Source organism: Schistocerca cancellata, chromosome 9, assembly GCF_023864275.1.
Source record: "Schistocerca cancellata isolate TAMUIC-IGC-003103 chromosome 9, iqSchCanc2.1, whole genome shotgun sequence".
In the NCBI taxonomy this organism is placed as follows: domain Eukaryota; kingdom Metazoa; phylum Arthropoda; class Insecta; order Orthoptera; family Acrididae; genus Schistocerca; species Schistocerca cancellata.
In genome coordinates this window covers 482,921,279-482,943,734 of record NC_064634.1, presented here as the reverse complement: position 1 = coordinate 482,943,734, position 22,456 = coordinate 482,921,279, and the positions used below count along the sequence as shown (strand labels likewise).

At 45.2% G+C, this 22,456-nt stretch overlaps 1 protein-coding gene across 1 annotated transcript in view; it reads right to left on the bottom strand.

Annotated features, from left to right (window-relative positions):
• Positions 1-21,947, bottom strand: part of LOC126101511 (uncharacterized) — a 936,969-nt gene extending 915,022 nt beyond the window's left edge. Inside the window, exons 1-2 of the mRNA XM_049912155.1 lie at positions 21,910-21,947; positions 17,083-17,249 (exon numbers count right to left, since the gene is read on the bottom strand). Coding sequence (XP_049768112.1) covers positions 17,083-17,249; positions 21,910-21,947 — 205 coding nt within the window. The remainder of the gene's footprint in view (positions 1-17,082; positions 17,250-21,909) is intronic.
• Between the last annotated feature and the right edge of the window lie 509 nt (positions 21,948-22,456).

The following is a 22,456-nucleotide window of genomic DNA, read 5'->3' as shown; positions in this document are numbered from 1 at the left end:
GAAATGTAACGTCCACTGTTCAAAGTGCCGTCAATACGAACAGGAGGTGACCGAGACGTGTAACCAATGGAACTCCACACCATCATGCTAAGTGATACGCCAGTATGGCGATGACGAATGCACGCTTCCAATGTGCATTCACCGCAATGTCGCCAAACACAGATGCGACCACCATGATGCTGTAAACAGAACCTAGATTCATCCAAAAAAATGACGTTTTACCATTCGTGCACCCAGGTTCGTCGTTGAGTACACCATCGCAGGCGCTCCCGTCTGTGATGCAGCGTCAAGGGTAACCGCAGCCATGGTCTCCGAGCTGATAGTCTATTCTGCTGCAAACGTCGTCCAACTGTTCGTGCAGATGGTTGTTGTCTTGCAGACGTCCCCATCTGTTGACTCAGGGATCGAGACGTGGCTGCAAGACCCGTTACAACCATGCGGATAAGATGCCTGTCGTCTCGACTGCTAGTGATACGAGGCCGTTGGGATTCAGCACGGCGTTCCGTATTACCCTCCTGAACCAACCGTTTCCATATTCTGCTAACAGTCGTTGGATCTCGACCAACGCGAGCAGCAATGTCGCGATACGATAAACCGCAATCGCGATGCGCTACAATCCGACCTTTGTCAAAGTCGGAAACGTGATGGTTCGCATTTCTCCTCCCTACACGACGCATCACAACGACGTTTCACCAAGCAACGCCGGTCACCTGCTGTTTATTTATGAGAAATCGGTTGGAAACTTTCCTCATGTCAGCACGTTGTAGGTGTCGCCACCAGCGCCAACCTTGTGTGAATGCTCTGAAATATTAATCATTTGCATATCACAGCATCTTCTTCCCGTCGGTTAAATTTCGCGTCTGTTGTATTCATATTCGTGGTCTAGCAATTTTAATGGCCAGTGGTCTAGTTAAGTATATCTTCTGCTTACTGCTATAACTTGTTCGCTAATCATTTCTGCTCCTGCCCAGCTTTGCTACGACGCAAGTTTTTTTTTTTATTTTTTTTTACAGCCCACCGCTCCACATAGTGTGTGCGAGGTCGAATACAGCATGACAGCTCAGTGAACGCTCCACTTGGAAGACACAGGCTGCGCTGCTACACTACGAATTATACAGCACTGTAAGGAGCAAGGTGCCATGTCTGTAAAATGCGAGGTCTGAAGCAATATCTGACAGGCAAAAGACGCACAACGTGCGGCTGTGTCCTGTACAGTAGGAAAGGCAACTCTAGTGGACTAAAAAGACGTCCTTGGACAACTTCCCGAGACTGTTCATCACGGTGGCCTAAAGTAGGGGCGAGCTGTGTAGTATCGGATAGCTTACGTTTTTTTACTTTTGTGTGTAACTGCGGTGTTAATCGGAATATTAATATACCATTCTCTTACCTTAAAACGTTTTCTATGAGTAATGATTTTTATTTGTTATTTATAGCACTTAATTACCTCGAAAATGCTGCAGTGAGAATTCTTTGAGAAAGTGTCCTGCAATATCTGTTGTTAATGATGCACCGCACGGATATTTATTGAATAATAATGCAACGTATAAGCATGGGAACTTATTGTTACTATTCAGCTCAGTCGATTAATATTTAGCTCACTGTTTTACAGAGATTGCAAATAAAATACAAAATATAAGTACACAAGACCCAATCTTCGTTAGAAGACTCCTAACACATAAAGCACTTTTCAGTCACTTATGTTGACCCATTATTTCTAGTAAATTCTAGTTTTATTCGCAGTCTTGTAATTGGCTTTCCATGGCAACCCTGTTGCAAGTTTATTTTATTTTGGAAGACCCAACTTACATTCAGCTTTCTTCAGCTGGATTTACAGGTTAATTTTTTCCGCTGTCATTCTCTTCTCTTTGGTCACAATCTTTTTCTTTTCTAACTGCTGACAATGCTTCAGTTGCCAATTACGCGGCATTTATTTTTGTACATATCCTTGTTCACAGCCATATTCATGCACTCTTCGTTCCATTGCATTCTTACTTTGTCCTCATTTTCCACCGTTTCAATCTGAGAAGAAGTTATAAGTAGAAAATATAAATTAAAACTGAAGCTATTTCTGATCGGTACTGAAAGACAATCGGCTGGCCAGTACTACTCGATAAATACGCAGCGGACTCTAGCAATACTGTAGGGTCTTAATAGTTGTCATGAAACGTTTGTTCGATGTCATTCCTTACATAGTGACTGATTAATATAAAACTACAAAATGTTTGCTTCCTGCTTTCTGTTTTGCGTGAGCGACGCAGAATTCGGGCGACAGCTGACCTTCGCGCGGCGCGGTGATATCACCTCACAGGATTGATCTCCACTGCGTCGACGGCGGTCTATCGCACGATTAAGTTCGAAGCAGCGGCACATCTACTGGGCGTGTTATCTCTACCCGTTGAAACAAATTCAGCGATGGGTCAGTGATGGAATGTCTTTGATGAAATCTGTTTGTGTTCCCTCCACGTTGTGCTACACGTGTACTCGTATGTATTTAGATTACTTACAGTTTATGAGAACGTGGCACTGTGATGCATTCTTCGTTGTTAATAAATCAAGATGAGGTGATCTGAGGATGAAAAGTAGTAACTGAGTTACGAATATTTTTGGAAGTACACGCTGATCAGACAGAACATTATCGCCATATGCCTAGTAGCAAGTATCTCCTCCACTCACACGCATAACAGCGGCTACGTGTCACGACATGGAAGCTATGAGGCCTTGATAGGCCGCTGGAGGGAGTTGGCACCATATCTGCAGACACGCGTCACCTGATTCCCGTAAATTACGGGCAGGGAGGCGATGAGTTATGATGTCACGTCCAATCAAATACCAGATGTGATCGATTGGGTTCAGATCTGGTGAGTTGGGGAGCCATCACTCTTGGCCCTGTGATAAGGCACATTATATTGTTCGAAAATAGCTGGCAGCTATGGCCGAACGGTTCTAGGCGCTTCAGTCCGGAACCGCGTGCCTGCTACGGTCGCAGGTTCGAATCCTGCCTCGGGCATGGATGTGTGTGATGTCCTTAGGTTGGTTAGGTTTCAGTATTTCTAAGTTCTAGGGGACTGCCGACCACAGACCTTAAGTCCCATAGTGCTCAGAGCCACTTGAATCATTTGTTGAAAAATGCCACTGCCGTCGGGAAACACGATCGTCACGAAGAGCTGTGCATCGTCTGTAACCAGTGCACGATACTTCTTGGCCGTCATCGTGCCTTGCACGAGCTCCTCTGGACATATGGATACCCACGTAAATGTACCTCAGAGCATAATGGAGTCGCTGCCAGCTTGTATCCATCCCGCAGTATAGGTCCCAAGGAGTTGTTCCCCTGGAAGACGACAGATTTCCGCCCTCCATTCGACATGAAGAAGGTATCGGGGCTCATCAGACCATGCAACGATCAGCCACTGCGCCGATGTCCAGTCCCGGTGGTCATGTGCTCATTTCAGCCGTATTTGCCGATGTCTTGGTGTTAAGATTGGCACATATATGGTTCGTCGGCTTCGAAGGCCAATCGTTAGTAGTGTTCGGTGCATTGTTCCTTCAAACACACTTATACTCTGGCCGGCATTCAAGTCTGATGTTAGTTCTGCCACAGTTCGCCGACTGTCCTGCTTTACCAATCTGCCCAGCCTACGACGTCCGACGTCTGTAATGAGGGGTGGCCACCTGACCCCAAGGCGTCTGGATGTGGCATTACCTTGGTAACGCCACGTGTTATAAGACCCTCACCACAACACACCTCGAACAGCCGACAAGTCGTGTAGTTTCCGAAATTCTTATGTCGTATTCTTTGTTGTTAGTATATCAAGATGAAGTGATCTGAAGATGAAAAGCAGTGACTGAGTTACTATTTGCCCTCAGTCAAACTGAGATAGATGGCGCGCCTTCCCCATTCTACATACGGACAGCGTGCTCACTGATACTACACGCACCACGCGTATGCCTGACTAGCAGTCGTTCCTCGCCGTGTGACGCTGCTATCGCCTTGGCGGGTTTATATCGACAGTTGCTCGATGGTCATAATGGTCTGGCCTATCACGATGTGAGTGAGCACTTGGACGGGAGTATACACACCATTTAAGGTGGTTCACAACTGACCAGGAAAGTACTTGGGCTCGAACAAACAGATCTGTATGAACGTTTGGTTACAGGACCATTGTGTACTTCTGAATGTGCTGGTGGGTGTCGTTTTTCTGCAAAACTCTGCAGTCATGCTCTAGATATCACTGTAGATGTAACTGTAGACGCCATACGCAATGCAGCAATCTTAACTATAAATGTAAATGCGGAACGTAAATAAAATGCTCCGAGCAATACGAATGACTGCAAAACGCACAGTGAAGAAATCCTGGTTGATCGCATGGAGTATTTGCACATTGTACAATATCAGTGTTGAACGCCACGTCAATGACACTTTTGTTCACTGGTTCACCAATTACGTAGCCAGCGTTCTGCCACGCGTAACGAAGCATTGGTCTGTATATTCCCGCAGATAACTGATTGTAAATGACAGAATGCATATTCATGATAAAGAATCTGTCGTGCAATTTCGGCTGCATATTACTGGAACGTAGTTTAATGAAGTCTGTTATTCTCTTGGCATATATTTTATATTGCCTGAATAAATACACAACCAGAGGTTGTGCATATTTTGCAGTTTTAGGCGGAATGGTTTTTAAATCTACATGTTTTCCGCCAGATGCTTCCAGTAGCACTCGTTCATCCTTATGTCCAGACCAGGAGTAACAAAGTACTAATGACTTTCTCGACAAATGTGGATTCAAAACTGACAGAAGAAACGTTTTCAGATGTTGTTTCGTCATCTTATCACTCACACTTGCATCGACGACGACATTTGGAGGCCACCGCGTTTCTGTTTCCCTTGACAAGCGGGGTCCAAACTTTCCACTGGACTATTCGAAGCAAATATAGAGTTTGTCTGCCAGTCGTCCGTCCATTGATACAGCAACATCGATCGTGTAATATATCTGTTGCACAGTGAACTGATTGCAACATCGCGACAGTGTTTCTCTCCCCTTTCATGGATAGTGTTCTGTCACAAGAAAGTTCATAGTTGAACTGACTCTGGTCACAGTTCCATACAGAACTAATATCGATGTTTTCTCTCGTGATAGGCTCATTGGCGTCAGCAACAAACGTTTGAGCGCTTTCAATCAGCTCTTCTTCGTCATCCTTATCTTTTCGTCCTTGTAGCATAGTGATACGGCGTGATGTTATCCTAAACTCCTTTTTCAAATTAGTAATAAATCCTAGTGAAGCTGTAAAGTTCGTGCACCCGAGATTTCTGGCTACGTCCAATGCCCAATGTTGTAAATGCCAATAATGAACGGCGGAACCGCATTCTCGCGCTTCATCGAATTTCGCCATTACACGCTCCTTGATGGTCTTGAACAGCAGTGTACAATTTCCTTCGAAAACTGTGTTTCCTTCTCTTTTCTTTGCCACGTAATCCAATATGTTTTTAATATTTCTTTTAGACTTCAATTTGGGGTACCTTTTCAGAAGCTTGTCGTATGTGTCGAAACCTCTTACGTAATAATCATCGTACATGTTCTCCAGTGTGTTGTCATCGAACGCCCTGATGATACTTGCAACTTTAACCTTCTTCTTGGGAGTCGGTTGGTATTCACTGTCGCTGCTTCCATCGCCTCTTACCGCACTTGCCGTAGCACTACCGTTTGCAATGAGTTGTTCGTCATTATCACCCCTATCATCATTATTATGTGTTAGTGTTACTACAGTATCTGTTTCTAACTTATGCTCATATTTCTGCACTATAATAGATACCAGAAAATATGCGAAGGATTCGTCTTCTACACCAATACCATCTTCACGAAGAAGGGTTCTTCATAACTTCATCTCAACCAGTCGCAATACATTAGGATCGATTACCAATCGCCGAGCCATCTGACGCTTCAATACACAAATAATGTCACAAAACGCAACTTCAGAGGCACACTCCACCGTCCCTACAGGTCCCGACTGGCGTAGCGGCAGGTCAGTGTGCAATGCGGCATGGCATACGCAGAGGCCTCTAACGGACGACTGCAGAGTTTTGCAGATGCGGGAGTATCACTAATGCAATAAGAGACCTTTACATTATTTCACACACGATTTTGGTGTATTTGTGTTTGTTCGAGCCCAGGTACTTTCCTGGTGAGTAGAAGATGTGAGGTTAACGTAAACAGAAGTGCTATTGTACACTTTAGTATACATCGTGTTTCTTTAAGATATAACAATCATCTGTGCGCAAGTGTAAACGTTTTATTTCTGACAAAGCTTTACTTAAATTGCTACATATCATCGACTAATATAACAAATTGACGTGATGTTCCAACTCACAATGAACAGTCTTCATAACAACAACTTTTTGCAGTGTTTTCCGAACAAGAGAGAGCCAGGGCACAAGCTTAACAGGCGCAAAGATGCGAAGTGGTGCCAGTCCCATAGAGACTCTCCACATCCGCGAGTTCCACCAGCGCCACGGGTGGCTCTGGGGATGATGACACCGACAGCGCCTCGTCCACCTGCCGGCTTCGTACAATCCGCCAATGTCCGGACGACAACAGGCAGAAGCCTACCCGAAAGACAGAAGATCAGCTCTCGCCCACTTGGTTACAGATCGTCTTAGATCTCAGAGACAGGAAATGTCCTTTAGTGAACTCTGAGAACTGAACAGACAGTTGTTGTAAATGGCGTTTTCTATGTGCTGTAAAGTTTACTTACGATTATTTGCACTTCGTCACTCAGGGCCTTTTTTATGTTATGTTGCATGCAGTGTTGCAGACTTTATTATTCAACAAGTCACAAAGATAAGTAAACCTTTTTAACTCATTTGTGTGACTTTGTTACTAATTTGTTGGAGTGCTGTAGAACCGTCGTTCTTCTATCCTGTTACCTGGCCCTGGGGCTTAGATGTGTAATAGTGGCTGGGAGAAATTGTCTTAGCGGTGTACTGCGCCAGAAGCCGTTTCATGAACTCACAAATTCGGCCTACCGTAACAACAGGGGCAACTCGGCTTCCACTGCAGTAGCGACGAGGCCTTTACAACACTGGCTACGAGGGTTTTATAAAACTTTTGAAGACCAGAAGATCACAGCAAAGCCTGTCGAACGCGGTTGACGAAAATAATGAGTATGTATTCGATTTTGGCTATAGAATGTTGTTTTATCATTATAAATTCTCGTCCTTGTTGTATCTGAAGAAGACTGAGCTCCGAACTAGTAAATACAAAAAGTGACCGAGCGAGGTGGCGCAGTGGTTAGCACACTGGACTCGCATACGGTTCAATCCCACGTCTGGCCATCCTGATTTAGGCTTTCCTTGATTTCCCTAAATCGCTCCAGGCAAATGCCGGGATGGTTGCTTTCAAAGGGCACGGCCGACTTACTTCCCCAACCTTCCCTAATCCTATGAGACCGACGACCTCGCTGCCTGGTCTCCTTCCCCAAAACAACCCATCCCAACAAAAAATGATGATGCACGTGATGTACACGGTCGATGAAAAAATTGTTAACTGAAACGAAGTATCAACGCGACATGCAACATCACTCCTCTTTCTCGTGTTCAGAATGTCGTGCAACATGCTGAAAATTGACACAGTACCTATATGTTTTTTTCAACTACCGGCACGGTGTGTGACACCCAGTGTTCGACTTCTACTATGACCAATATCCTCCACAGACTTGTTGCACCATACTGGAAGACTCTCCGCCACCTGATCACTGTATCATATGATGGTATAGTGCTGCTGTACACTTTTAGTAACCGCGCCTCGTTTGTTGTGGCGTTGTCCTGTTTCAAACGCAGAAGACGAATTTAGGCACAGTACTGCACTTTATCAATGGGCTGCGCATTTTGTTCTGGCATCGCTTGTGTAGGGATACGGCACTGTGGCGTGAAGATTTCAGTGTGTACCGAACTGCAAACATATACCGCGAAGTAGCAGAAAATTCGAAACGATAATTAAAAAACCTTACGAGTACATCTTATTCTACTCCATAACAGCTCTTTGGCCGCTGTGTATGATAAACAGGCCTTGAGAATTTACTATGCCTGCTACAAGAATGACACGTACATTGAAAGATCTTCAACACAACAACGGAACTTCATTTTATCGTAGAATACTACATACAGAGCTTACGAGAGTGAATGCTAAATACCGGGCTAGCGAGACTAAGGATACGAGAACTGATCAATTGCACATTGTAAGCTCGTTATTGCTTCCTTTACTGCGCACATTGTGCATAGGAAACCATACGAGGCAAAAGGTGAAAACATAGAATAAGCAACATAGAAAAAGTAACAAAACGAAGAATAAAAGCTCTGCGCGTCGCAAGAACAACAGACAGTGCCCCTAGCGATACACGAAGAACTACTTGGCGCACGCGCGAAACGTGATACTCGCATTCGCTTGACACGCGCGTACTAACACAATATACGCCGGTCGGTGGTTGCTGGCGCTACGGCCCTTTCTACTTCTCTGACAGGGCGCTATCGTGCTTTTATAGAGACGATGGCGTCATGTACAGGGTGTCAAAAATAAAAATGGCCCTAATTACTTTCGGCATTACGCCACAAAGTAATCTAAATAACGATGTGAACATTAAGAAGCTGTCGGAAAACGTTGCGAACACCAGAAAACGTTGGACAACTAAAAAACACGCTTGCAGAAACTAGAACGCCGGTAGCTCTGCAACTGCAAGTTAAAATATCGCTGTATCGACGAGTTCCTTCGGCACAGGAATGGTGTGGAATGACGTCGATTCAACGTGACAGGTTACTAAGCAAGTGTTTAAATATGCACACTGCCAGAATGTAATGCCTCCTAATCTATTTCTCTCGTTCAAAAATGGCTCTGAGCACTATGGGACTTAACATCTGAAGTCATCAGTCCCCTAGAACTTGGAACCACTTAAACGTAACTAAGGACATCACACACATCCATGCCCGAGATCAGGATTCCAACCTGCGACCGTAGCGGTCGTGTGGTTCCAGACTGAAGCGCCTAGAACCTCTCGGCCACACCGCCTGGCTATTTCTCTGGTAATTCACATCAAAACCATTTAAAATTGATAATTCATGAAGTCACAAGCTTCGTTACCGAGTTGTCACTTCTCAGTACAAACTCTGTCATTTCCAAGTTTGTGCGCGTTTCAATAAGGCAGTGCAACGCCGTGCGGTGAAGTTCGGCCCGTTCAAACCGACGCCCACACCACGATTTTTCTGAGAAGCAGGCAACGTGTAGTGCGCTGGCGAAATTTCGAACGTGTATGATGGATTTCTTTTTTTATAAAAAGACTTCCTATACGAAATTTGTGATCACACCAGTAATTTGGTCCGCGCTTGTAGTCGTGCAACGACATGCAAAACTAACGAAATGTATTGTGTATGGTAGGCGAACTCCAAAGCGGGCAGCGCCAGCTCCTCATCACCGATTTCGTCCAGATTTGTGGTATAGGCAGGACTTGACCTGAAAAGAAAAGTAGCCCATGTGGGAGCTCTACATGGCCAAGCGTTTAGAGAAAACAGCATTTTTGGCGCGGGTAGGGAGAGGCATGAAACAACGTAACTCGCTACGGTCGCAGGTTCGAAACCTGCCTCGGGCATGGATGTGTGTGATGTCCTTAGGTTAGTTAGGTTTAATTAGTTCTAAGCTCTAGGCGACTGATGACCTCAGATGTTAAGTCCCATAGTGGTCAGAGCCCTTTTTTTGTCAGCTTAATTCCCAGGTAGCGGTTTGCGCAGCGGTAATCGGCGGATTGTGGGGTAGAATCCATGCGGAAACGCTTTTTTTATTTACAGTTTCTACGTTACTACCGCTGCAAATAATCCGAAATGATGCTAAATATGTTGTATTTATTAATATTTTCATAAAAGGCTTGAAATGCAAAGGTCAACGGAAGTCTGGGATTAAAAATGTATTCCCAGGATTGCAAGATGTACACGAGAACTTCGATATAAAATTAGATACATTTATCATTTTATAGTTAATGATTCCGAGGTGTGGAGTGATGCTGTTCGTAAACACACAGAGAGCAGTAATTTTCTCGGCGTCTTACACACACTACAAACGTCGCATTTGTGCTGTTAGGTTTTCAAGTTTCTATAGAAAAGCGAACTTATTTTGCAGTCCCAAAAGTTCTTTCTCAGCAGAATTTCGCAACAAAACTGGCTAGTGATGAACAATATAACATATTTTCATGTATCCTTCTCTGGACATGATTTCGTTTTGTCTCTCGGTAGGATAACAGCAATTTTGAAAGTTTTTGATCAGGTTCTTTACTTGACCTTAAAAACTGATGTCGTAGAGGTACAGCAACAGAGAGCATTTGGGAGGGGGATGGAATTACTTTAATACTGAATGATGGCAGTCGTTCTCCCTCTCGAAATATAATTGTAAACCTTTTTGTCTTTCCATGTACTCATAAACAGAAAGAAATTTGTTCTGCTCCACATCAGTGAAAGTATTTTTTCTGTTTCAAGTTTTCCAGATTTTGACGAAGTTTTGACGACATTTCTATATTTTTCCAAATATTAATTCACCGTTTTTCGAATCGTCCGTTCAAAAGAGAGAGTACTCTCCAGTTGGCGTTCACAGACTCCTGGCAATCATTTTCCAGAAAGGGTCACAGCATGTTGTGCTATATACGAATGGGTTACTTTGTTCATATTTCGGATTATTTGCAGTACACATAACGTAAAAATTGACAATAATAAAAAGGCTCCCACTTAGGGACTCGACTCCACGACCTTCGGATTACAGTTCTGTGCTCTTTCAACAGTGACAGTCGCTGCCTGAATCGTTCATGATTCGCCCGGCCTGTGCCAAAAATGCTGTTTTTTTATTTTTATAAAGGCTTAGCCAACTTCTGTTAGTTTCGTTTTTGGCCAAGCCCTCAATATACCACAAATTTGGACGAAGTCGCTGATGGGAAATAGGCTCTGTCCCATTGTCAGTGGAACTATTATATGCGATAGATAAGAAGCTTAGCTACCAATAAAGTACTTTTTAAGAGGACACTATAGCAATTGTTGGTGGTCAACTTCATTAGGGGATCTATATTACTGTATAAAGACAAGTCGTTGTTTAACATTCAAAACTCTCGAAATATTCCTGCCCAATTTACTTCAGACTTCTACACGACAGTCAGCTAAACACTCTGATGGACATGGTCTATATATTTTTTAAGCAACAATGTACCGGTATTCTGCTAAAGCGGACTGCGAGAAAAGAAATACTGTGCTGTGAATATGAGCGATTTAATTTCCCTTCTTGCAGTCAGTTTCAGCTACGGTATCAGGGCGTTTAAACCATTAGACAAATTATTTTTCCTACTTACATCCTTTCTCTTTATCTACAATTTGAAACAAAATATGTTCACACAGCAATATACTCTTTTATTTTATTCTTTGCAATCGGTTTTAACAGGAAACAGAAAGTCGTATTTATGGCTTATCGGCTTATGATTAGAATACTACTGTGGGATCTGAATCGTCCGAAACTTTGTAATCCTACCCGTTTGTAGCTTAAAAGCTTGCGGAACACTGTCATGGAAGCTACTACCGTCACTGATCCAACAGCTGGAGAGGTTTCTCTCATAACCCATGTACTACCTATCAATGATGTCAACCAGTCTACCCATTCATTTTAAGCGACACCAGTTCCCAACAAAATTTCCTTTGCAACACCAATAAACAAGGCTCAAAGTTGGAGAGAGGAGGGAAGAGGAAGTGGACAGAGAATAGGAAGGAAACGAACGCAGAGTGGGGGAAGGAGCAGATGGACAGAGAGAGGCCCGTTACTCGGTCCTTCTCGAAAATATCCGGAAGAGCGCGACTGTTTATTCAGCACCGCGGTGCGGCATTTTGCGGTTGGGACACCTCTCTTCAGTTCAGCAGAATCGTGGTGTCTGGGCTGTTTACCTTCCGCTATTTGTTAGTGGTATGAAGGAAGTTCACAGATCCAGTCGCTGTATACACAAAAAGAGGTAGTCTAGCGATCTAACGTCACAATCTTTTAAAACTAATGTGAATGACAGAAGAGACAGACGAGAATTCTCAGTTCGCACAAGTAACGGATGCTACTTATTTGCTACGAAACGACGTTATATTACCGTGCAGAAAGAATTAGACGACAACGAGAGTGCAAAAAATTACAACGTTCGACAGACGGGATTAACTGTTCCGACCTATGTTTCTAACGATTAAATTAAGTTTCAGAAACGAAAATGTTACGTTGTAACTTCAGTTCTATGTCAAAGTTGAATGTTAGCTGTTCTGAAAGAGGCACGCTTGATGGCAGATGCGCATTGGGATACTTACGTAGCAGTCGTCTGTGTGTGGAGCTACGATATAAAACGTTTTGCGTCTTCTAAGAAAGAAAAGTGTGAAAGAATTAATTGTTTTGGAAACTGATGACTGCAGTTTATTTATACTGACACGTAAGTGAAGATCAGGGAGAGCGGTGATTTTTTACCGAATGAAAATTTGTATACCACACGACGCTACAAACAGTGGGGTTTAATCTCTGACATACTGAGTTCACGAGAAGTGATATAAACAGTAAATCTAGGAATGATTTCCAAAGCATAATGATCTGATAGAGTATATCAGTGACAATTTTCAGTTTTATTATTCAAGAGACGTCTAAATTGAACGAAAATTACGTAATTAATAATTTACTGCATTTGAGAATTTTAATACGATTACCAGAGGCAATTGTGCGTAAGGATCTCGATTTTAACAGCCATTCTTAGTTCTCATGCCAATGGATAAAAGAACACAAGCAGATCTTTGGTATCAACGCACGTTGCAAGATGGCAACCGATGTGTTCCCTCTACAGTGAGTGCAAGACCCACATCACTCCCCCACCTCACATTTTTAATTTACAACTATGCAGTTTGTATATGGTTTTTCGGAATCGTTTTGAATATTTCTAGTTATCCTCAGAATGGAGTAACCAAGTGGGGCAAGTTGTGATTAAATGTCGCATTTCACGCATGTAGCAAATTTTGTAGCAGATGAAAATAATTCATCAATTTAGGCTTTCACGGCAGGTGCTGTCTTCAGTTAAAACTTCCGGGCTGGGAGGCCGTGGTCGATGTATAAAATTTCCACCTAACGTTTCGTCTCCATCTGTGGGAGACATTTCTGAGGTCATCCGGCTACGTGTCTCCCGCAGATGGAGACGAAACGTTAGGTGGAAATTTTATACATCGACCACGGCCTCTCAGCCCGGAAGATTTAACCGATCAGTCAGCTTCGGTTTCTCCGACTGAGCCACAACGAGTCGGGGCGGTTTATAGCGGCCTCCACGGGTGGCTCGAGAGAAAGCCAGCGACACGCCGCCCTGCCGGCGGGCGGCAGCCCTTGCACAGGACGGGGGTGGGGTGGCGCCCTCGTCCCGTAATGTAAAACTCAAAGCCGCGATTTCTCCACTAGTCGGTTTTTCGCTGACAAGGCGTCGATTAACACAAGAGACCGTCTGGCGCAGCTACGGGCCGCGTTGGTGAGGTGCACTCTTTGTAAGCCCCTCGCACCCTTGCTACTGGCTTGGGACTCTGCAGAAACATTCCGATGGTACCGTTAGCGCTGCAGAACTTTCGAGTACGTTTCAACTTAAAACGCCTCCCAGAAGCCCTCCACTGGCTGAAATTGTGTGACGTGGGGTAATGATTCCGGCACACACAATGTTTGCAGGGAAGACAGAGGATTGGCGGAAACTTTGTTGCAAGAAGATGATTGGACAGCCACTGCTGCGGAGTAGAGGAAACTGAGGCTACACTCGATCCGAGAAAAAAGGATCTGTGATCTGACTGCTTTAGCGAGCAGTCGTATTGCTCTGTATTGTCCGCTACGGAGTACGGAGACGGTAGTTTTACATTTCTGGCAGCCCGGGCAAGAAGTCGTTATTTCCGTGATCGCGCATCGTCTCAGCTGGAGCTCCGTCGGTCATCTACACTCATGCTCATAAATTAAGGATAACTGCAGAATGTGCCGGGCGGAGTGGCCGAGCGGTTCTAGGCGCTTCAGTCTGGAACCGCGCGACCGCTACGGTCGCAGGTTCGAATCCTGCCTCGTGCATGGGTGTCTGTGATGTCCTTAGGTTAGTTAGGTTTAAGTAGTTCTAATTTCTAGGGGACTGATGACCTCAGATGGCGTCCGGCCCCGTTAGCTGAGTGATGCCGACACGGTAGCTCAGAGTGTTCGGTCAGAGGGTTAGCAGCCCTCCGTAATAAAAAAAAACTGAGCTAATCGATCAACAACGAACTTAAACGGATGTCTTACGACGTCCGCCTCGAGCAGATGCAACGAACAAAAGCGAACAAAATGAGAATGTCAATCCTGAGAGCCCTGGTTCGATTCCCGGCTAGGTCGGAGATTTTCTCCGCTCAGGGACTGGGTGTTGTGTTGTCCTAATCATCATCATTTCATCCCTATCGATGCGCAAGTCGCCGAAGTGGCGTCAAGTCGAAAGACTTGCACCAGGCTAATGGTCTACCCGACGGGTGGCCCTCCTCAAACAACATTATTACTACCTCCGATGTTAAGTCCCATAGTGCTCAGAGCCCTTTTTGAATTGCAGAATGTGGTGCCACACAACGTGGAACTACACGAAACTGGCCCTAATAGCTTAGGCACATAGGGAACTCACACGACACAGATCTGTAAGTCCACGGTATTGGTGATAAGTTGAGAAACGGTCCCGAAACACATATGCTACAAAACGCCACTGTTTCCTGCGCATGTACCCCGACAACAATATGGGATATGATCACCATGCACACGTACACAGGCTGCACAACGGGTTGGCATACGCTGGATCAGGTGGTCGAGCAGCTGCTGGGATATAGCCTCCCAACCTTGCACCAGTGGCTGTCGGAGCTCCTGATGTGTCCTGGGGGTTTGAAGACGTGGAGCGATACGTCGACCGAGAGCATCTCAGACGTGTCCGATGGGGTTTAGGTCTGGAGAACAGGCAGGCCACTCCATTCGCCTGATATCTCCTGTTTCAAGGTACTCCTCCACGATGGCAGGTCGGTGAGGCCGTGCGTTATCATCCATCAGGAGGAAGGTGGGGCCCACTGCACCCCTGAAAAGGCGGAAATACTGGTGCAAAATGGCTTCCCGATACACCTGACCTATTACAGTTCCTCTGTCAAAGACATGCAGGGGACTACGTGCACCAATCATAATCCCACACTACACCATCAGACCACGACCTCCATACAGGTCCCTTTCAAGGACATTAAGGGGTTGGTATCGGGTTTCTGGTTCACGCCAGATGAAAACCCTGCGAGAATCACTGTTCAGACTATACCCGGACTCGTCTGTGAACATAACCTGAGACCACTGTTCCAATGACCATGTACTGTGTTCTTGACACCAGGGTTTACAGGCTCTCCTGTGACCAGGGGTTAGTGGAATGCACCTTGCAGGTCTCCGGGCGAATAAACCATGTCTGTTCAGTCGTGTGTAGACTGTGTGTCTGGAGACAACTGTTCCAGTGGCTGCGGTATGGTCCCGAGCAAGGCTACCTGCAGTACTCCTTGGCCGTCTGCGGGCACTGATGGTGAGATGTCGGTCTTCTTGTCCTATTGTACACTGGGGACGTCCCGTACTGTAGCGCCTGGACACGATTCCTGTCTGCTGGAATCGTTGCCATAATCTTGAGATGGCACACGGAGGGCCCGTGCCAGGACCTGCTGTGTTTGACCAGCCTCCAGTCGCCCTAGTATTCTATTCCTCATAACGTCGTCAATATGTGTTCTTTGAGCCATTTTCAAGACAGTCACCATTAGCACGTCTGAAAACGTCTGCACACTTACTCAACGCACCGTACTCTGACATGCACCAACACACCTCTGCGTATATGGACTGCTGCCAGCGCCACCATGCGACGACCGCAGGTCAAATGCACCGCATGGTCATACCCCGAGGTGATTTAAACCCGCAAACCACCCACCAGAGCGTTGTTTCACCATGTATCAGCATTATCCTTAATTTATGTGCATGAGTGTACATAGCAACCCGCCAAGCAATGCACGCAGTCGAAGGCAATATCGCGTGCAACCACAATTATTATTGACTAACATACGCAGCACCGGCGTACTTTGATCAGCCCTATGTTTTCTGGTTAGCGCCTTGCTCCATCTTTCCAGAGCAGTAGGACTCGCGACATTTGATTTCCAGTTCGCACCATTGATGATCGCCACTTTACGTCATTTTTTTTCGATTGACTTGTGATAAGATACACACAGAATTTTGCGCAGTACATCTATATAGGGAGAGTTTCAGCCCTCACAGACGCTATTTCGAAGTTTACTGTGTATATTTCAACTGTTCCTTTCTTCCACTTATGGAAAATTTTTAATAACAATCTAATTAGTTTGTCTCTGCTAAAACGAATAAATTTAATAACTATTCTGGTACCGATAACACTTACCTGTTCAGAATATCCGTTCCTTGACTCATACCAATCATTAATTTTTGAGGGTTATAAAAAAATAGGTAAAGATTTACATAATATTACGTGAGGAATTTGGGCACACTCAAGTTAGTTGCTTAGCAGGGTCAACATAGAAGAGTCAGATATCGTGTTATGCAATGAAATATACTCCTTTCTTGAGTTAATTCTTTAAATTTCGAGTCTAAATTGTATTCACTTGCATAATAAATTGTAACTCAGTGGCAAGTTCCCAAGGTAACTGCGCCGAAACATAATTTTTCTGAAGGCCACAATTCGACCGCTAGAGCGGCGCGAACCTGTCTGAATAAAAATTTTACTAATCTTTTGATATATAGAAGTGTGGCGGGCTCTCTCTGAAGAAGGTAGTGTAACTTAGTTTGCCTACGAGCTACGTAAGACGCGCTCGCCAGAAGAGTCTTTAAGCATCCGATGATTGGTAGACCTATAGAAAGATTGAGACGTGACCCTCCCTGACCTCAGCGGTTTCTTCGTCTGGCGCCTCTTAGAGCTTTCGCTCTTCTCGTGAGAGATGGGACTCCGGGGAGCAGTAGCGGCGCAGACGCAGGTAGAGCAGCGGGTACTCACCGAGCGCGTGGCTGAACTGCCGCTCGACGGCGGACAGCGCCAGCTGGCGGTACCTGGCGGCGGCGGGCTGGCCGGTGCTCTCCGCGGACAGCAGGTGCCTGGCGGCCGCCTGCACCACCTGCGCCAGCGACGCGGCCGTCGACGCCCACTCGGCCGTCGTCACGTCGCTGCAACACCACGGTAGAGATGGGGGATCCGCTCTTGAACTGATTCACAGAGTTGAATCTTTCAAAGGAGTGAACAATCAGTGATTCAGAAAAAAAGAACGGTAGCTCCAAACGTTTCCCACGGCAGAGAGAGAGAGAGAGAGAGAGAGAGAGAGAGAGAGAGACGGAGCATATCAGCAGCGCCTCTGCTGGTCACAGCACAGTGCACGCCACACAACACAGCCAGCGCTGGCCTCCGCCCTGCTTCTACCTTGGCTGCCTGCATTGTGCAGTGCCCCATTGGATTTTGTGTTTCACATATGCTGTGCCGTCTCTGTGCGTCGTCTGCCGCGTGCAGTGTATGGCGCAGCTTAACTTCGCATTGCACTCTGTCGGCGATCGTTTCAGTCGCACGTCCTGCCCTCTGGGCAGTTGATGCGAGCAACAGGACAGAAAGCCACCTAGCGGATAACATAGGAACTACTTGCAACAACCTGCTCACAAGGGAATGGACGATTTGTCTCGGAGCGGGTGAGTGGTGGCCGTTCACCGCTCCCCCCCACCCTCGGAACTCGCCCACTCAATGCTCACCCCACCGTTCTCGACTCTAGCCAGAGCGTTGAGCAAAGCAACTCAGGTGTCACTCTGGTCTCTGCGGTCTTAGCTCACGCAGTAATACAGCTCGCGGCTCGACCTGCTCGACTCAGTGCTTCTGCATCGGAGTTCGTCTCTACTGGATATTGTTCTTCGTAGTAATACCGCTATGTATATTACATTATTATGTTATGTATACATCATTTGTTTTTATTTTATTTTTATTTGTTTAAACTGATCAGATTAGGTTCCTGACGACTCCTCTTACTATAGGATTTTTATTATGGACACTCGAATTTACGCTTTAATTATGAGCGAACCGATAAACGTATCGCAAAATGTGATACACCGATATTTCCCTTGTTTTATTCTGCGTAAGGCTATATGCAGCACTTTCGTTTTACAGTCAAATTTATATATTTTTTTCTTATTCTGGTACGGATTTTGCGATTTTAGACGTCTTCGGAAGGAAACGTTCATTTTAAAAATATATGGCTTGCGATGTATTTGTATGAGGTTAATGAAATTTTAATAAATTATAGCCAAATATATTGTTAATGTAAATCTCAAGTTACAACATTTTCTGATCACCCAAAAACCCACGATAGTGCAAAATAAATCAATAATCAAAAACTTTGTCATATCGTGGGAATTTCAATAAACAATACAAAATTCTTACTCATTATCTGTATTACTTCAAAATAGGATCAAATAAGATCAAAATACAGGTATAGTACTGGAATAAACCAAGTTTAAAGGGCAATGTGCCTTCCATTTATTTTCTATTGTAAATGAGTGGTGAGTCATGAAAAAGAGCTAATTCATTTCAGGGAGTGAACAGTTCTAATCCGATCTCTGAAAAGAACAGTTTTGCCCATCTCTACACCCCGGTGCTCATCGGGCACGCGCTGCCACTCGAAAGCAGGTTTCGGAAACAGCTACCGTACACAAGACAAACGTGTTGGTTGCACATCTCCCACACAGAGACCTGCACGAAACACGATCGGAATCGACGTACACTACTGGCCATTAAAATTGCTACACCACGAAGATGACGTGCTACAGACGCGAAATTTAACCGACACGAAGAAGATGCTGTCATATGCAAATGATTAACTTTTCAGAGCATTCACACAAGGTTTGCGCCCGTGATGACACCTACAACGTGCTGACATGAGGAAAGTTTCCAACCGATTTCTCATACACAAACAGAAGTTGACCGGCGTTGCCTGGTGAAACGTTGTTGTGATGCCTCGTATAAGGAGGAGAAATGCGTACCATTACGATTCCGACTTTGATAAAGGTCGGATTGTACCCTATCGCGATTGTGGTTTATCGTATCGCGACATTGCTGCTCGCTTTGGTCGAGATCCAATGACTGTTAGCAGAATGTGGAATCGGTGGGTTCAGGAGGGTGATAGGGAACACCGTGCTGGATCCAAACGGCCTCGTATCACTAGCAGTCGAGATGACAGGTATCTTATCCGCATGGCTGTAAAGGATCGTGCAGCCAAGTCTCGATCCCTGAGTCAACAGATGGAGACGTTTACAAGACAACAACCATCTGCACGAACAGTTCGACGACGTTTGCAGCACCAAGGACCATTATCTCGGAGACTATGGCTGCGGTTACCCTTGACGCTGTATCACAGACAGGAGCGCCTGCTATGGTGTATTCAACGACGAACATGGACGCACAAATGGCAAAACGAAATTTTTCGGATGAATCCAGGTTCTGTTTACAGAATCATGATGGTCGCATCCGTGTTTGGCAACATCGCGGCGACCGCACATTAAAAGCGTGTATTCGTCATCGCCATACTGGCGTATCACCCGGCGTGATGGTATGGGGTGCCCTTGGTTTCACGTCTCGGTCACCTCTTGTTCGCATTGACGGCACTTTGAACAGTGAACGTTACATTTCAGATGTGTTACGACCCGTGGCTCTACCCTTCATTCGATCCCTGCGAAAACCTACATTTCAGCGGGATAATGCACGACCGCATGTTGCAGGTCCTGTACGGGCCTTTCTGGATACAGAAAATGTTCGACTAATGCCCTGGCCAGCGCATTTTCCAGATCTCTCACCAACTGAAAATGTCTGGTCAATGATGGCCGAGCAACTGGCTCGTCACAATACGCCAGTCACAACTCTTGATGAACAGTGGTATCGTGTTGAAGCTGCATGGGCAGCTGTACCTGTACACGCTATCCAAACTCTGTTTGACTCAATGCCCAGGCCGTTATTACGGCCAGAGGTGGTTGTTCTGGGTACTTTCTCAGGATCTATGCACGCAAATGGCGTGAAAATGTAATCACATGTCCGTCCTAGTATAATATATTTGTCCAATGAACACCCGTTTATCATCTGCATTTCTCCTTGGTGTAGCAATTTTAATGGCCAGTAGTGTATATAAACATCTGAAATGGTGTTCGACAGGACTTAACACCGCTCATCGCAGAGAATCTGACGAGAGTCTCTGGAAACATGCGCACAAACCACCAGTTCTTAGAAACGGAGGGCACGACGTTGGGATCACAGATTTACTTCGAACTTTGTACACCTTTTGTAGGTGATTAGAACAACGTAACGTGCGAGTAGTAAGGTGCACTACTCTGGCAATTCCGAAAATAAAACGCGAGAGAAGTTTTACGTCCCTGTTATGTGGCGTATGTATTTGTGAGTAGGTGCCACGAATGGTTCAAATGGCTCTAAGCATTATGGGACTTAACATCTGTGGTCATCAGTCCCCTAGACTTAGAACTACTTAAACCTAACTAACGTAAGGACATCACACACATCCATGCCAGAGGCAGGATTCGAACCTGCGACCGTAGCAGCAGAGCGGTCCTGGACTGAAGAGCCTAGAATCGCTCGGTCACAGCGGCCAGCGTAGGGGCCACAGGTTAGGGTTCGTGGTATTCAAGTGGACGCTGGCACGGTAGCTCAGCGTGTTTGATCAGAGCGTTAGCTGGCCTCTGTAATAATAATAATAATAATAATAATAATAATAATAATAAAACTGAGTGAATGGGTTTTCTGCCCCCGTTAGCTGAGTGTTCAGTGCGGCGGAATGCCACGCCAAGCGTTCCGTGTTCGATTCCCGGCTGAGGCAGGAGATTTTCTCCGCTTAGGGACTGGGTGTTGTGTTGTCGTCATCATCATCATTTCATCCCCATCTGCGAAGCGCAAGTCGCCCAATGTGGCGACGAATGCAGTAAGCACTTGCCCTCAGCGGCCGAACTTCCCGGCCCACAATGCCGTACGTACGCTCATTTCCATTTCCGAACTAAATGCAACGAACAATGAAGAACAAAATGGGATTAAGAAAATGGTTAGCGTTCCAGATTCGTGAAACGAACGTGTCTATGGCGACGGTTCGGCTCCCGCTCGAACTTAATTTTTAATCTATGCTCCCGGAAGAAAGAAAAATTGTTCGAAATGTCAGCGATATGTGTTATTCCTTAAAAATTCTGAACATTCGCTGTAAATGCGGGATAACTGCATTCATCCGGTGTAGTAGATGCCGTTTCAATTTATGTTTCCAATGTCTGTATGATAATACCATCCTGCAACGTGTGATGTCGAGAGCGCATCTGACGAGTAATTCTACTTACTCTTGTGTTCTGGCCCATTGTGTCTTACTATATTACTGAATAACGCCATTCGTATCATTATTTGTCGAGATTTGACTTCGGCTTTCCAAGCCTGTCCCTCGTCCTTGAAAATGTAATTAAAATATTACATAGGCAAATAACATATGAAACTGACTACTACTTCATGAAAATGGACGTGTTTTTTTTTTTCATTGTATTACGTCTTCAATATCATATAATTTAGAACGTGACTAGTGATTAAAAAATAACTGTTTGCAGGATTCGAATAGTCTCTTAATCAACGACCTTTCTCCCACACCTCCGCGTAGGTACATACGTCACGTAATAGGCACGTTAAACATCTCTTGCGATTTTTTAGGAGTTGCACTTTACTATTGCACATCATGTTGTTTTAATGGTTTAGTTAAAGTGTACAAATTTTGAAGTAAATCCGTGATCCCAATGTCGTGGCCGCCTATTCTTATTTTACCGGAAATGCACGCCCTGTGCATAGGTGTATGGTTCCATGCCACGCAGAATCAGCGCTGTAGTTAATGGTAAAGATGGACCGACACACTGTTTATCAGGTGATAGTAGTGCTTTGGCTCGCTACTGTGCACATTACTGTGAATGTGAATACGATGAATACGAGAAAAAACCATGTTCTTTGCATGTAGGTCGTATGCAACGGGCAAACGTATTTATTTCAAAAGCTGGTCAGTTCTTCATCGCCGGCCGGAGTGGCCGAGCGGTTCTAGGGGCTGCAGTCTGGAACTGCGCTTTCGCTACGGTCGTAGGTTCGAATCCTGCCTCGGGCATGGATGTGTGTGTTGTCCTTAGGTTCGTTAGGTTTAAGTAGTTCTACGTTCTAGGGGACTGATGACCTCAGATGTTAAGTTCCATAGTGCTCAGAGCCATCTGAGCCATCAGTTCTTCATCTTCTTTCAAGTCTACTGGCGTGAAAAACTTAAGGACGAAAGTAGCTTCCGTATGACGTGACAAGTAACACAGCACGAAAAAACTTGGAACGTTCATAG